Here is a 17,915-nt window from a genome sequence, read left to right as displayed (position 1 = left end):
GTTTATCCGGCCGAATCGTTATCCGGCCAGGGGCTCGGTCCCGTGGTGGCCGGATATGAGGGGTTCTACTGTATATACTATGTTTTATACAATACAAGCCTCTACAAAGAGTTGGGTGTGGTAGAGGCCATCTTGATTTCTGCCTCATAAAAACAATGTTGACGTTAAACTTGTTTATAATATTTTTTGGTTGCAGAATTATGGGAGATTTCTCCCATTAAGATATGATTAGTATGCATCCACATGCTGTTCAGTTTTAAAATATTTTTATTGGTTATTCCATGGTTCCCACCGGACCATGAAAACTGTGAAAAAAACTTGAAAATATCTACAACATGCGATTAAATAAAGCAACATGTGTTGTTACTGTTACTATGTTGTTAGGTCTGGTTCATACAAGAGCGAGAATTAAGCAAGTCTGATTGCGGCGATCGGTCTTGGCGCGATTTAGTAGTGTAACAGATTAAATAGAGTGTTTTACTTTAGTGAGTGCTAGCTGACTGACCTCTGCGTGCCGGAACGATGATCGCAAACAAACGCTACCACTACTACATCGCAGATGATAGCGGCGTGTCACAATGTCCCGGCGACATAGTAGTGTTTGGGCGAGCATTGAACGGTTCACACACCGGCTACCAGTTGCATTCAAACGGTAAACTTCAAGGGCGTGCCAATTTTTTCTTGAAATATGGATCTCTAAGGATTCCATAGATACTCAATAACATATAAACATTAACACATGTACACTATGATGTAATTATTTTCTTTTATTTTTATTTTTAATGTTTCATATAATGTCTAAGGACTAACTACAAAATCAAAACTGATTTATTTTGCTTTGTTTATTTTTGTCACTTGTAATCAGATAGGTCACTTTAGAAAAATTTTCTCAAGTCTATGAATAATTGTTTGCCTGACAATTTGTTATTCTTATTTATTGTACAATTATAGTACTTAATAAGTAGACTTTCTCACCAGCGCTAGTAGTTTCGCGTGGCAAAAGAAGTGAATTTAATAATGATTTGGTTATTTTACAAAGGGAAGCAAGTCAAAATTACACTTAAATTTTGGTATATATGACGCAATGTTATTATGTTTACTGTGAAAAAAATATTACTGAAATATTAACTTCTTGTTTTGGTTTAACTTAACATGTAAATAAGTAAACTAATAAAAATTTAACTGCGTTTTTTTAATTTGCTTAAAAGAGTACATCAATTTCCCCTATATTCAATTCGATTCCGATTTAAATAGTATCTACTAAAAATTTGTAATAATAAAGTTCAGTAATATTTATAATAACAATAATTTTATTTATATTAAGCAAAATACTTAATTGGGACATAAGAAAGTGTATAATTTATAGATTACATGAATAATCAATCATCAAATAGGAGCTCCCTTTTTTTGTTCTTTTTTCATAAATATTTGTTGTTTTATTTAGCATTCACCTTTATACATTTTTAGTAAAATTTTATGGGATTACAATTTTACTTGACTGCAAGAGTAATTCATTTACAATTTTCAGTTTTAAAATGATAGTTTTTATTTAGTAATTTTCTACATTTTAGTGTTGTGTTTTCAATTTTGATATCTAACATTTTATGCTTATATAAAAACAAATACTTATTTTAACAGACAGTTAATAAATGTAATAATATTTATTGCTATGAAACATTATTAATTGTGATAACCAAGATGGTTTGATTGTTCATCATTTCTTCTACAAAGAGTTCTATGTCGGACACACAGGCCTTCATATTTCAAGAAGAGTGGATCGTCCGCCACAATTGGTGATTGACTTGCAGCCTCTCTAAACCCTTCCAGTGCTCCCGCCGCTGTCGGCTGCGATCCTGTAGTAGTGGGTGGTTGGTTGTTTGTGTTCGTCGGCTGCGATCGGCCATTAAGTACTCGCTTGTGTGAACTGCTCCATAATGTGATTCAATACTTTACTTAGACCGGTTTCACACGGAATACAAAACACCGAACTCAGCTCTTCGCTTTCTATCACCGACTGCTCGCCTATTGGATTTGTGGAGTTGCAAACAAAGGGTGAGCATCGGTGCTTTTTGAATGCTGGTTTGAACGAAACACCTGAATTTAAGCTGAGTTGAGACGTGAGAACTGGCAACAGACGCTACAAGTACCGAGTGATCGACCACTGCATGTGCTCGTGGCGTGTTTTGGCACAAAACACTGAAATCAGCCACTGTGTGAGATAAACTCCATCTTTTTCTATTTTTATTCGTAATTTGTATAAAAACTGTCAACCGTGAAATTACTATTTTTATACCGGAAAAACTAGGAAAGACCCGAGAATTTGATGATTAAGATTGAGAGGGAATCCTGTTATTTAGAAAAAAAATCGCTAACTGTTTTATTCCTTTGTCATTTAAATATTCAAATTTGAAAGAAAACCTGGTGTTTGGATCTCCTGCATCAAATTTTGTGATGAAAATAAGGTTATTATATGTGATTGAAGTTTAACTATGGGATAAAATTCAAGGTTGTTTCAGTACAGCCGGTTCCTAAAACACACTGGCTGTGGAGGAATATTTATTTCTTATAATCACTCTACTCTGTTACCAAGTGCTGAGCAAAAGTGTGTGTCTCAACAGGACAGGGAATATGGTTTCACCGTATGAGGACAAGATTGGAGGTAACCCAATAGGTCTCCTGCAGGAACTGTGCATGTCGCGACGATGGCCACCACCCACCTACTCGACCGAGCATGAGGAGGGGTTACCCCACGAGCGCCAGTTTACCATCGCCTGCCTTGTCTTCAAATTTAAGGAAATAGGTAAGTTAAACTTAACATCTTAACTGAAATATTTCAAAATATATAATCTCAAGAAATTCATTTGTTTGTTCTATGGATAATCTTAAATTACTTAATAAACTGAGACAATGAGAGTAATTTGAGGGTTGATTTTTCTGGTTGGGGAGTAATTGGAGCTAAAAATTCAGCTGGACCATACATTTATCCCATTAAAAATTATATTGTCAATGGTAAAACACATAATAATTGTGATTTATATTTATTTTGAATTGTTAACATTTTTTATGCAGATACATATGTTAATGCACTGGGCAACCAAAAAGTGTACTTTCAAGTGATGTTAGTGTTAGTTATATTTTTTTCTTCATTATAATCAAGTTCTCTTTTTAAAACCAAAAATAATAAAGTATAATAAATGTAATTTAGTTGAGAGAAATCCTCAGAAGTTAGCTTGCCTTGCCAGTATAAACAAAACACATTGGCTGTTCTAAGGTTAACAGTGGCTGATGAATTTTATAACTTTTTCAATAAAATAAAGTAGCAATGGGATTCAATAAATTTTTCATTGTTTCCTTATTTGATGATAAATATTGCTATTATTATGAACTAGATTTGACTACTAATAATGTGAAAAAGTACTTACTAATCATTCTCTAGTAACAAAATGGAATATTTAAGTAAATCAAAAAACTTATATTGAATGGTTTGTAAGTGTATTTATTAGGTATGTATGTAGGTATACATATATCAGTCATTTACTCAAATAATCAACATGCATTTTAACACATTCACTGCTGATCTATACTGATGATTTTGAGTAGTATTTCTACGCCTTACGCACTAACATGTTTACTGCAGTCAAATGTTTATATTGTAGGATAAGAAGTTGAGGAAATGTCTCATTGCATTGAGTTCTATAAGTACTATTGTGTTGCTTTCAGTGACAGGATTTTCACTTTGGTAAGGTTGAGGATGAGGACCACCTGCTGTTAAAATCCCATGTTACATCCTTTGCGAGGAGAGATAGCAGGCACTTTGTCTGTTATATAATTTTGATCGAAGGGGGGGGGGGGGGTACTTGTTCATTTCCAGCTTCTTCCACTCCAAGTGGTCAGGCACTTTGCCTGTTATATAATTTTGATCGAAGGGGGGGGGGGGTACTTGTTCATTTCCAGCTTCTTCCACTCCAAGTGGTCAGGCACTTTGCCTGTTATATAATTTTGATCGAAGGGGGGGGGTACTTGTTCATTTCCAGCTTCTTCCACTCCAAGTGGTCAGGCACTTTGCCTGTTATATAATTTTGATCGAAGGGGGGGGGGGTACTTGTTCATTTCCAGCTTCTTCCACTCCAAGTGGTCAGGCACTTTGTCTGTTATATAATTTTGATCGAAGGTGGAGGGGGGTACTTGTTCATTTCCAGCTTCTTCCACTCCAAGTGGTCAGGCACTTTGTCTGTTATATAATTTTGATCGAAGGTGGAGGGGGGTACTTGTTCATTTCCAGCTTCTTCCACTCCAAGTGGTCAGGCACTTTGTCTGTTATATAATTTTGATCGAAGGTGGAGGGGGGTACTTGTTCATTTCCAGCTTCTTCCATTCCAAGTGGTCAGGCACTTTGTCTGTTATATAATTTTGATCGAAGGTGGAGGGGGGTACTTGTTCATTTCCAGCTTCTTCCACTCCAAGTGGTCAGGCACTTTGTCTGTTATATAATTTTGATCGAAGGTGGAGGGGGGGTACTTGTTCATTTCCAGCTTCTTCCACTCCAAGTGGTCAGGCACTTTGTCTGTTATATAATTTTGATCAAAGGGGGGGGGGGTACTTGTTCATTTCCAGCTTCTTCCACTCCAAGTGGTCAGGATAGATACTCTGACATGCTTGCAAAATTTTTTTAATTCTAAGGGAACTCCACAGTAAACTAGATTTACTGTTCCAACTATGTTACCCCAATATCTCGACAATAGCGGTTGATGATTTGCTGTTCCTGGCTATCTATCTATGGGGTTGCCCAACTATTAGTGACATTGGTTTTTTTTCTGTACCTGGTGTAGGTATAGTCAGTCTAGAAGGTATGAAAAGCTCAGGTAATAGAACCCATAAAGGCATGAACCATTCGGGGTCTTAAACTAATTATGGAGATTATTAGATGACAAATTGTTATTCGAGTTGAAATTCACAGTTTTTATTTGCCATTCTTACAATTTAAAATAAATAGGTAGGTAATCGAAAGTAAATAAATAAGTAACTTCAGCAATTGAAAAGGGTTTTTATGAAGATAGATTACTGAACAAAGGTTTGCACACATTATGTAGTCTTTATCTCTTTTGTTCTGAATAATTTGTACAGCTTTCTGAATGTTTTAACCCTTCCCACGCTGTAGACGGATATGTTAGAATGGTAGAGTTTGACCAAAACGCCAAATACAGTTATATGCGATATTATAGATTATATCTCTTGGAGGTTTTTAGTTTACAAAAGGCCTTCAGAATGCCCACTGCACTCTCAGTGCTTGCTGTTGCAAAGGAAGTATTTATAAATGACCTTCACTCTGTGACAGGGGGAGGGGAGTGCCCTTTGTCTTACTCTGATCACCTGCTCATCAGTTCTTCATCTCCTACAGAACCATAACCAAATATACATGAAATACTTCTTTCTCGGTTGTTATGAGTGTGCATCTACTACATTATTCTTCATCGTTTGGTACTGTTAACCCTTTTACTGCCGACGTGCGCAATCGCGCACGTTGCGATTTGTGCGAAAATCGCCGACGTGCGCTATAAAAGCCGTCTCGTATTTGTTTTATACTGGTTTTCAATGTTGTCCAAATGCATCGAAATTCAGCTGTGTTATTCATTACCATATGGACAATACACAGAAAACAGGTTTTATAATCTATGGAAGCCATTTTTGTTACTGAACGTCTTTGGTTATAACTCGAGTTTGGTTTGATGAGGTTATGGTCGATCTCGTTAGTTGTGAGTTCCACTTGTGTTGTTTCGTGTTTTACACTTTATTTGACATTTAAATTTGTAAATCTACATATTTTTACGATTAATAAAATGAGTAAGAGAAGAAGATCACCTGTCAGTGAAGGGACATTGTTCAATAATCTTGTTGAAAGTGGTGTTGCCGTGAGAGATGACTCCGATCTTAGTGATACATTTTAGGCCTATGAACCTAAAAATGTATATATATATTTTTGTAAATATTGATCAAAGTGCCTTTTAACTTTAATTTTCTATTATATATTATATTTTCATATCAATGGACAGTGATTTATGTATTATAAAGTGATTTATGTATTATAAAGTGATATAGTGTTATCAATAAGTGTTATCTTGAGGATATTGCACCAATTTCAAAAATTCATCACAGCTTCAGTATTTTTCAAGGTATGTTCCTAAAACTTTTTGGGAATGTTTATATATAATTACTATACAATAAAAAATTATAATTATGGTGGTGGTTTAATATTTAAATATAGTTGTTAAAGTGCAAACTCAAAAAATAATTTTTATTTATTTAAAATTTTTGTTTCATGACATAATATATATATATTTTTTAATGACAGAAAATGTTTAAATTATTTTTTGTAGCAAATTACAACTTATAAGGAAAAAAACAAGATAAAGTTTATCAATTTATGATAAAAAATAATTAATCCATGATTTTTTAAAAAAATCATTACATTTTAGTCAATTTCAGCCCGGCATTTTTCAACGAACTAAAAAAAAAAGTGTCCGGCAGTAAAAGGGTTAAGATTAGTTTGAAATATTTATCTTGTTTTTAGTCAAATGTAATTAAACCTTTCAGTTTAGTAAAATTTTACAATGAAACTGAAATGTATTTGAAATAAACAGTTTTGTAAATAATCTTTTTTATTTGTATCAATAAATACGCTAATTTTAAGTAAAATGCCATGTTTTATACTTTTTTGCTTTTACCTATTATAATTTGTTTATAGTAAAAATTTGCTTTTAACTTAAAGAAACACAAATTTTTGTCTTGTCTCGATGTTATAGGAAAGTTAATGGACTTATTAGTGGCGTGTGAAGGGTTAAAATCATATATGATTAGTTGAAAGCCTGAAAGCTCCATTGTCACATAATATGGTCAATTCAGTATGAGTAATTTGATTAAAGACACTGATGAAAAGCTCAGTTCTCTTAGATGTAAAAATGATGATTGCTGTTTGTTCAGGTATGGGAAAGTCCAAGAAACTAGCTAAGCGACAGGCTGCCAACAAAATGTGGAACAAACTCAAGGATATTAGTGTGGAAACCAACAACATCTCATTCAATCTGGAGGATGATGATGAGGTAAGTTTGTTTTTACAGATAAGACCCTTTCCCAAGCTAGAATATGATTGTAGACAATACATAACATTACAATATGTGTATATCATTGTGATTAATGTATATTATGTAATATATACCCAAGTTTGACATTTATGATTTGTCTATAAAAATCACAAATTAAGTGTGTTTGGAGAAGCTGGTAGCAAAATAGACAAAGGTCGAACTTTGAATCTGAGTTAGGATAACTGCAGGTTCAAGAAACTAACTTTCATCCTGTAAAACCCAGACTCTTTCCCTAGTTCTGTCTAATAAGATCTTTGAACAGGTCATTAACCAATGAAGACGAACAGAACATTGCTTAAATGGAATCCTCCTTAAAATTAAAAATATTGGCAAAAAGATTATGTAGTAAAATAAGAACTGTAATTTTTCCCACATTTTCATTGGATTCTCAGGATAGTAAAATTTGACTGATTCTCAGCTAAGCTGTTGTGGGCAGTTGTGCAAAGTTTGTTGTTTTCAGTTCAATTTAAACATTTTTCACTGAGAGGAGACCATAATAAAGTTAGACTAAATATCTGTTGAATTATAGATTGACAGTTTGAAGTCAATAATCAATAGTCAAACCACTTTATTCCATAATATGTACAAGATACATAGTGCCACTACAATAAAACTAAATACTACTATGAATTTAAAAATATAAATAAAAAATGGTAACATTGGTTCATTGAAATTATAAAACTTACATCTTAACAATTTATCTTCAATTATTCTTTAAATGAATTAATTGGTTTTTGTACTGAAATATTCCTCAAAAGAATATAGAGTTAAATTAGTTAAATAATCCTTTACTTCTTTTTTAAATTTTAACAAATCTGTTTCAATTGTAAATTTTGTTGGTAAATTATGTAAATATCTCACACCTCTGTAATATGTTTTCTTTTTGTAAAATTCAAGATTGTGTTGATCAATATGTCTATTAAAACGAGTATTATGTATGTTTATTAGTTTTTAGTATAGGATCAAAAAGTTGTTTTACATAAATTATTGATTTAAATATGTGTAAACCATATACTGTCAGATTTCCAAGTTGAGAAAAAATATGTTTAACAGAATCTGTATATCTTAAATGTTTCATGACCCAACAGTTTTTTTGTAGGACCAATTTTGAAGTTACATTAGACCAAGATAGTTGAAAAAATTACATAAGAATATTGTAAGTGAGTGACCTCTTAAAGAGTTAGAGAGTATGGCAGTTTTATACAGTTCCATGACAAGAATTTTGTTGAGATTGTTCCTTGGTGAATTTTTTTATCCAATAAAGAATGTCTGACTCAGGTCTACTGTTCATTAACCCTCTCCCGCTCCCATTGTTTCCAGGCGCTCACGGTGCTTCTAACCTCAATTAATTCGCTCTGCCGGTCGAGCTCGGGCGTCTCAACTTACATACGTTCTGTCATTGTAATTAACTATAATTATATATATTAATTATTTTACTATATATTGGTTCAATGAAGTTGATTGTACGAGACCAGGGAGGGGGCACACGGACAGCTGGGCGCCGGGTTGTTTGTTGCGCAGCTACTTGGTGAAGGTCATTGTCTGGCTCACCGTCACTGCCCCTGCCACTGTGATCACTCTCCGAACTACATCCTTAATGCCACCAACCACTTCACAAAGCTCTGGTACATCACTACACTCACTTGAATCGTCGCAATCACTACTAATAACGAGATCGATTTCACTGTCACGAAGTGTACGACTACAACCCGCCATTGTTTCCGCACAACTAATATAAATAGCAAAATAATGGAATAAATCTACTATAAAAGTAAAGTAAATGGTCTCCTGATAGCAAACAACCCGTAGTAGTACAAACTATTGCTACTCGAGAGCAGCACTTATCGGCTCTAGTAGATAAAGCAGTGCGTGCCGATCTGTGCCGTTTAGGCTGCAGTGGCTATATTGTGGCCGTGCCGATTCATGCCTTGCGAGCGGGAGAGGGTTAAATACAAGTCTTATTGACATAGCAACACAAGAATTGACAGCTTTCATTATCTGATATAGAAGTCTCCTTTGAAGCAAAAGTTACCTGGGCATCCAGAACACGTACACTGCTGGCTGGATAACATCATACTCATATGTGCTGAAACATTTTTGTATTCTTAATACTAAACCAACCCTACTTTGAAGACATTTATTATTATTTTGTTAGATAAAAATTCCCACATGTGTTTTTAAACATGGACGCCTATGGGCAGTTACAGCACACAGCATCAGTGTTTTTGCCTATAGGCATCCTTTTTGGTTTATCAAGAGCCAAAAAAAGCTCCAAAAGCGCCAAAATAAGCTGGAATATTTTAGTTTCCTTTTTAAATATTGGTATGTATATAATATATCCAGAACATCTTCAGACATGAAATACAATATATAGGCAGGGAAGTTGCATAAAACACAGTTAACAATAGTATAACTTCAACTCTTAACAAAATGAGGAACTAATATTGGTGCCAATTGATAATACATAGCAAGCTCTCCCATAGGTGCTTGCTGCTCCTAGGTTGTTCTTATTGCTGTCAACACATTTTACTTCAATGTTGAGGCACTTTTGTGTCGACAGAAGGTGCTAATCCCTCCAATAAGTTCAAATAGCATGTAGGTGTGCAGAGCTGTAAGATATGTACTAGGGTATGATTGGCCTTGTTATGGATGTCATTTTGAGGACTTTATCCTGAGATGTGATCTTAAGTAGAGCCACAAAATCAGTTCTTTTGTCAAGTTGAAGTGAAGTCTTCAAATACCTCAGAATCATTTGTGTGTTTTCAATATATTGCATAAATGGGATTGGAGTAAAGTATTTATACATTTTAACAATCAGTACTACAATTTAAAAATATTAATGTATTAATAGTATGAATAACTATCTTTAATATACCAAACTCTTATCAAGCACAATCCAGTTAAGGCAAGTTATCAACATATTCTGGTTAGAAATGGATAGTATTCTGGTTATAAATGGATAGAGCTTATCTTATCTCTTGTGTGTCTAATGACCTGTGAGTGAGTAGCTCAGTCAGCAGTGTTCAGACATTACACTTAGGATAATTGGCTCAAATTCCAGTCTATACATGAACTTTTTGCTTTGTCATTGCTTTAAATAATCATTCTTACCTTGGCGCTTGAATTTTTTATAGTTTTAACTTATTTTTCTGTTATTTTGGTTAGTTTTTTATAATTAGATTTAAAGTTTTAATTTAAATGGCTAGAAGAGAAGTTTATAAAAAGAGCCCGGTAATAAAAATTTGATTACAAGTTGAAAAGAACATGAAGTTCATTCTACTCCGAAAAATTGCCTTAAAAAAAGTAAAATGTTAATAAAGAACCTTACTAAAGAGAACGAGAAGTGAATAAAAAATAATATTTACATGAGTTGTATCAATTGATAGCTTGATTTGAAAGTTTTTTTATCACTCCTGGTTATCTGCACATATTTATGGCCAGTAACTCAAAAAGGCTTTATATATATATATATATATATATATATATACACATACAAAATCTTGTTTAAAAGTTTTAGTGCAATCATTAAATCGTTATATAATCCCAAACATTATAACATGAAAATTCATGTTAACTTTGCTTGAATGTTCTTACAAAATTTCGCTAAGCATTTAACTGAATGTGGGTATCGGTTATTCTAACTGATAACTTTTCAGTATATCCAAGTGGGCTGAAGATTTTAAAGACTACGAAAACAAAACTATTTAGTGAAAAAAGTAAATAATTATTCTTGTAACTTTAAAATTAAGTCAAGTAAAGTTCAAATCCTCACATTTAATTAGTGGACTAGGGTATTGGATATTTGCTATAGTTATATGTTATAAAAAATATATGTTTATTATAGTATGTAATGGAAAGAAATGTCTGAAATCCTATTATTCTTTCAAATTATCCATCGTTAATAACAAATTTTAAACAAAGAGCGGGGTTTACTTACTGATCTAGATACTTTTTAGTAGATCTTATAAAATTAATTTTAATTAAGGAGGATTTACTATATAGAATCTTGGAAATTGTTCAGTGTTAAATTGTGATTAAAATAATATTAGCAGTTATCAGTTTTAAGTACTAACCTTGGTTTAACATGAAAAACAGACTTATAAAGTGTGTGGTTTTCTATTGTAAGTATGTACTTTTAATAGACAGATAACCGTTGTATTCAAAGTTGGCAATAATTTTAATTTTGTTATTTTTATAGCTTTTTCCTGTAGTAAATCTAAATTATATTTTATTCTAAACACATATCTGTTGAGAGTGTAAAAAAATTGAACAAGGTAATTTCCTAAGAATATATTAAGCGGACAGGTCGATTCCCAAAAACAAGACGTACCATAACCTTTATCATAATTAAATTTGTAATTCCTTTATTTGATGAATTATAAGTATTTTGCAGCTGTGAGGTCAAGTTTTTATTGAGTGAACTGAATGAAAGATGTTAAATTACATTTTAATTGTAAAGTTAACCTTGGTGTTGGGTTTTCTATAGTTGTAATAAATTTTAAAATATTTGTTGTCAGATAACTCAGCGCGTTTCCCAGATCAATCACGAATTTGGTGAACTGAAAGAGGCAAAAATTCCGACCTTGACGACCCCACATAGTCACAAGGTGTCTCAGTTTCACAAGAACCTCAAATCTTCTTTTGGTGAAAAGCTTAATGAGTTACAGGTTCGTATAGGACTTTTTCTTCTAATTCCAAAATCAATTTGCAATTATTAATTAATTATTGTAACATTTTTGATTATGTGTTTTTTATTATACATCAGTAATGTATAATAATTAAAATTAACGTGTTTAGATTTTTATAAAGCTATCTCAAGTAAGTTTTACTCAGTTATTACTTATTTTGTTATTCTGTAAAGGAATAAAAAGAATAGAAATTCTGGGTAGTGCAAGGGTAAATTTTACATTGAGAACAAATTTACTTTTTCCTGTAGAAAAGGACTTGTAAGTTTTGTTTTTGGGAATCAAAAATTAAATAACACTGACTCTTTACTGAAAAGATCACATTTGAAGAAGTATTTGTGATAGTTAATAAACAAAGTAATGTAATACTAGTTTTATAAATATATACACTAAGTTATAAATTTGCTTTATACAACACATGTTTTTAACAATATTGACATTCTTTTGCAATTTTTAAGTGGCGATCTTAAGATTTTTTACTTTTACAAATTCTATGTACTTCTGCAGTCATGGCGAATGTTTGCATTTTTTTTTCAGGAAGGATGGAAAGTATTTTGTTTGTATTAAATAAATATTTATTTTGCATGTAACAAATGTCTTGACATTTTTCCTAATGTTTTTACGCAGTCAGTTGAACCATGGTTTGGAAATGTCCTTCATAGAATTAAAAAAATTCAAGATGTATGAAAGAAGTTAGCATAATTACTTTGTTCTAGTTAAATAATTTGTTCTAGTTTTTAATAATTACTAATAAGACCTCCTTGTGTCAGCTTAGTTTTCAATGTTATCAGTTTAGTATCATCTTAATTAAGTTGAATGCAAGTAACATGAAAAAATTACATGTAAAACTCAAATGATAAGCCTGGAGCATTACATTGTCACACTACTGAAATGTGTACTGTTGAACTTTATTTAGTCAAAATATTATTAAGACCTTTGTAAATGGATGTCACATTTATACATTATACCTAAGCAACATCTATATATAAAAATTCAGTGATGATGTTTATTTCATCATGAGGTGATTTGTTGCAGACGGTTGTGCTGAAGAATCAGGGCTTCAACTTTGTACAGTTCTTACAAGAAATAGCATCTGAGCAGCAGTTTGAGGTCACTTACGTAGATATCGAAGAAAAGTCCATGACAGGTTAGTATGTAAACTATAGGGTAGATTGTAAGTGTATTTTATTAAAAATTAATTGTAAATTTCTAATAAAAATTTGTTGAGTAGTCTTACTTTTTTATTCCAATGTCTCTAAAATTAGAGTACATGAAAGCATATTTATAAGTTAAATTACATCAGTAGAATAATCTAATTATTTTGCTTCATTAATTGTTTGGTGTAAAATAAAGGCATGCCCTTGTGAAACCTTGTCTCTCCAGTATGATGTTTGGAAAGCGGCTAGGCCCATCGAAAGAGGTTTCCAGTTTTAAAAATTTCCAGCAAGGTAAGGTGTAGAATGAAAAACACATTTCTATGCAATGTAAGAAGCAATGCAAAATATACTCTGCAATATTTAATTATAGTAGTATATTTTTATTATTACTTCAAACAGTTAACACAGTGTTATTATATCTTTACGTCAGAGAAATAAAGAGATAATACTTGGCTATCTATAACAGTGTCACTCTGAATTCGATGCTAGGGCATGAAGAAATTGTGGAAAATGAGGCAGTGGACAGGTTGGTGAGAGCTGAAACTGTGTCACAACATAAAGGTCCAGAACCTTTAATGGCTTCACCAATTTAAAATAAAAAATTCTGTTACAAAATGGGTGGCTGGAGAAGCTTTCCACTACAGGAAAAGTCACCCAGGTCTTAGACAATCAAAAGTTGTATATGTTATTTATATCCTAGGACTATTGTTGATCGAAGACCAGACATCAGATTATTGTTCAATCTATTAATTGGGCGTTACCCACTTAACTGTTTAAGATGGGTATCTCTTGAGCTGGACATACGTTGGTTCTGCACGGTCTCCAAGGAGACTGCTATACACATACATTCTATGATAGGAAGCAGTTGTCCTGACTATGTGGAGACATCTTCACGGGCATTTCTAAAACCCACTATAGTGGAATTTTTAGTTCCTTCTGACGTCTGTTCATCAAGAGCCTTAAGATGATTTGGTTGTCTAGATTTTAGTGTTATGCCACAAAAGATCCCCAGAACCTCATTGATAGGGTTACCCTCTTGCACAGTCAACCCTTAGTATCGAATTGTAAAATAAAGAGCAGAACATATACCTAACAGGTGAAATAGTGATGAAATAGACACCAGCACTGCGTAAATCAGGTGATCGACAATAATGGGCAGAGAGGCAGCACACCTAAGGTTATAAATATAAATATAAATTTATATGATAGTCAATACAATACTTGATTTTATAATGTGTTCATAAAGTACTGCACCGGTTCAATATTTTCTGAACTATTAAAGATAAAGTGATAACACTCATTATACAATTATTGCACCTAAAAATCTACTCTTTGAAGTAACTAACACTTTTCTGTCATATCAGGAGTACGGCCTACAAGGGGTCAGATGAGAATCTTAAATGAGATCATAGTTTGAATAGTACATCAAGTTAAATGTATCTATTAGAAGAACACTAAGCCGGGAATCTGACCTCAAAAGGTTCACACTCTAAAAATGGTGCTGGTTTACAGTTTCAGAAAGTTATAATGTAGGTTCTGTTGTAGACGGGTTAATATTCTTTACTTGGCTGAAGTTGGAAAGTTAAACTTTGTAAATGAATACTGGACATAGTTATGCTGTGATGTCAGTAGCTGGTGCAAACCGTCTTTCTGAAGCCTCTGTTGTGAAGCTTGTTACTTATTTAGTTATGAAAATTGTAATAACTGTTGTTTTACAGTTAATTATGTTTAAAAACCTCATTAGAAAAAACCCATTTCATGTACTGATACTTTTGAGATAACAACATTCAGTGAAATTGCCAGTCATTTTGTATCATTTGATTAATTCTCATTTAATTAAGTTAGTAATATAAAAGAACAGTTCAGAAACAAGACAACCATCAATACTGCAGAAGATAAATTCAGTACAATTGTTTAAATAATTTGTCAAAACTTAAAACTGACATACACATTGTCATTAATCTGGCACTGTGTATGACATGCAGGTGAAGAGGTAAGGTTGTAGTGTCAGGGTGTCATATCATCATAAATGAACCTCTCATATGGTCTGTCCACAGGAAAGTATCAGTGTCTGGTACAACTGTCCACCTTGCCTGTAGCGGTGTGTCACGGCTCTGGGAATAGCTCTAAGGAAGCTCAGACGGCTGCAGCACACAACGCTCTTGAGTACTTGAAGATAATGACGAAGAAATGAACATCTCCCGGACCCGAACTGGAAGGAGACTGTTGGTAGCTGCCTCTTCTACAACCGTATGGAGTCCGACATATGACTTATCCCCTAGGCTCCATACGGTTGCAGCGAGCGCAAAGAATCCACAAGTCTCCTCTTCATTCGGCTGGTACCAAACACTTTGACGACGTCCACTCGATGGGCGTGTACAATTATTTTCCCTGAGAATAGATTTTCCTTTCTTGTTTGTGCTACCTCATTAAGTGTTGCACTGAGCTTTTGCTTTTAGATGTTTATCGTGTCTGTTGTCCAGATGACAAAAAAAAATGTTCATGTCTGTTTTCTAGACAACAACAAAATTTGAAATTGTCTAAAGGGAAATGTAATATCGGGGTGGGACCATCTTGGACAGTTATTTCAACCTCTTTACTCGCAGATTTTTAATTTTATTAATTTTGCTGACGATTTAATCTTAAATGTTATTGTTTATTGTTACCTGTCAAACAAGAATTAATTATAAAGTTCTATCTTTACATTAAACAAGATGTTATTCAAGGTGTTTTTTTTTATCTTGAAATATTTAAATTAGAAATTCAAATTGTTTCTTCCAAATTTATGACAGTATTTTTATACTTACATTCAATTGTACTTTTAGAATAAAATGTCTTATTTTTAACACTTGTTAATGAGTTCATAATTGGCTTGTCATTTTATTTTAGAACACATATCATTATGTTTCAGAAAATCGTGTTGGGAACGAACATTGTGATTTTTATGTCAGGGTGTAGTAATTTGTAATGTTTCCATAACATTTTTGTTATATTTCTGCATGATAATTACAACCTAACTCAATTCTGCAGCTAATTATTCAGTTGTTAATTGTGTTAAGACATTTGTGGAAATTAACGATGAATTGACACTTTTGAATGCTGCACCTGTAATCCATGGCTCTTTTTAGAATAATGATTGTTTTTAATAATTTCAAACAAATAATTGCTTGCATTCAGTATATGGTATAAATGTTTTAATGAAATGACTCGATTCTTCTTACTTTGTTCTTTCTTGGAAAACAATTTTTTTGAATAATTAAGTTTAAAATTTATAAATATTGGGAGCATGTAAATAAAACACATTTAAAAATGTTTCTTGTGTTCAGAATAATTGTCAATACTTTTTAGCAAACATTGAATTAGATTTTGTATTGTTTTATGTGTAATATAATTTGAAACATAAGTTTTTACACAATGTAACTTACAATATTAGCATTTGCTGCTTTCTCTCATTGAATCATTTTAGTAACATGGTTAGTTAAATCTTAAACAATTGATTCTGTCAAATTACGTAATCTGCATTTAACACATCTTCATCAACACTTGTCTTTTTCCTCCTTGCCAAGATTTTTAATTTGGTCAAACTATTTGTAAATTTTCATCCAGTAAGTACATGGAAGATTTGTTGTGGTATGTATGTAAGAAAAACAATATTTTAGTTTAGTTTTAAATCACAAGTTTTATAAAATCTAAAATTGAGGTGATGGAAAATAAATTTTAGGTTTTACTCGATTTAGATTTGTACTCATCATCAAACTTTTTTTAAATAAGTATTATTTAAACATTAAAAATATACATAAGTCTTGTTGGAAAATCGCAGCACTGTGAGTTAAAAAAGGTTGAATTTTCTTTCCAAGGTGGTCCAAATTTCCAGAGCAAGGCTGTTTATCTACAAGCTATACTTTGCATAGAACTAGTGGGATTTTCCCCTTCTCACATTTGGAGGGACACTACCAGAAAATTGCAAAAAAGGAGAGAAGTTCTGTTTTTTGTTCACTGTGTCATCTTTTTTTGTGTTTTGTATTTTTTGTAGTTTTCCTCTGGTGAGTGCTGGTTTTATGGACCGACTACTTTTGGAAAATGGGCATTATTTTAATGCAAAGTATAGAGGTTGTAATATTTGATCTAGTTGTAGTTATAAGTTTAGTTCCTTAGCTATAGATGTATGTACTTTATCTTTGATGTATTTTAAAGATTCACTAGTATAAAGAAAGCATAATCACAACTGATATTGTTAAATATGTTCTCATTTCTTAAAAGTTGATTTAAAAATTGTGATGCCTGTATGAACTTTGTTAATTTTGTTGCTGAAGAGTTGAGCTATTTAATTTTCAAGTGTTTAAATTTGTGTTGTTAGAACGAAAGAGTTAATTATTTTCTTTTCATGTAGATATGGTTTAAAATAGAATAAGTATAATTTGTCAATCAATTTAATCTGTAACCACCTCATTGTCAAATTAATTCAGAATTCCATCTGTATCAACTTTTGAGAAGTTATGTGCTAGTAAAAACATAGAACAGATGATGTGTTAGAATTGATACTTTTTACTCATACATACCCAAGGTTTAACCAAGTTTTTAGATTATTCTGTAGGAAGAAGTGTTATACTTGTTTCTGCTTATAATCTATCTAATGGTTATGCTTACCAACCTAATACTCAGTTTATTGACACGTATGTTGAACTTGCCAATTAAAAGAGTAATAAATCAAAACTTAAATAGTAATAATTTCGTTTGTTTAATTATCCCACATAGTCTCTGTAAGGTTTGTAATGAAACTTAGGTTAAGTTTGATATGAAATATAGTGCAAAAAGAAAAAGAAATATTCGGTGGAGACCAAATCTGAAAATTACCAAGTTGTATAATTTGTATAAATTAAATTATAGTGCCTGAATTAATAATAGTAGTGAATATTGAATCTACTAATTTAGAC

General features: G+C 32.3%; 1 protein-coding gene across 4 annotated transcripts in view; it reads left to right on the top strand.

Moving 5' to 3' along the window:
• Positions 1-17,709, top strand: part of LOC124366068 (interferon-inducible double-stranded RNA-dependent protein kinase activator A homolog) — a 34,013-nt gene extending 16,304 nt beyond the window's left edge. For 3 of the 4 annotated variants that reach the window (XM_046822286.1, XM_046822284.1, XM_046822285.1), the window contains 5 exons: positions 2,619-2,800; positions 6,979-7,097; positions 11,657-11,806; positions 12,860-12,971; positions 15,039-17,709. In XM_046822286.1, coding sequence (XP_046678242.1) covers positions 2,619-2,800; positions 6,979-7,097; positions 11,657-11,806; positions 12,860-12,971; positions 15,039-15,175 — 700 coding nt within the window. In that variant the 3' untranslated portion in view covers positions 15,176-17,709. The remainder of the gene's footprint in view (positions 1-2,618; positions 2,801-6,978; positions 7,098-11,656; positions 11,807-12,859; positions 12,972-15,038) is intronic. The other variant, XM_046822287.1, reaches the window with a different exon arrangement.
• Positions 17,710-17,915: the final 206 nt, after the last annotated feature.

Source organism: Homalodisca vitripennis, chromosome 7 (genome assembly GCF_021130785.1).
Source record: "Homalodisca vitripennis isolate AUS2020 chromosome 7, UT_GWSS_2.1, whole genome shotgun sequence".
Lineage (NCBI taxonomy): Eukaryota > Metazoa > Arthropoda > Insecta > Hemiptera > Cicadellidae > Homalodisca > Homalodisca vitripennis.
This window is presented reverse-complemented; position numbering and strand designations above follow the sequence as displayed.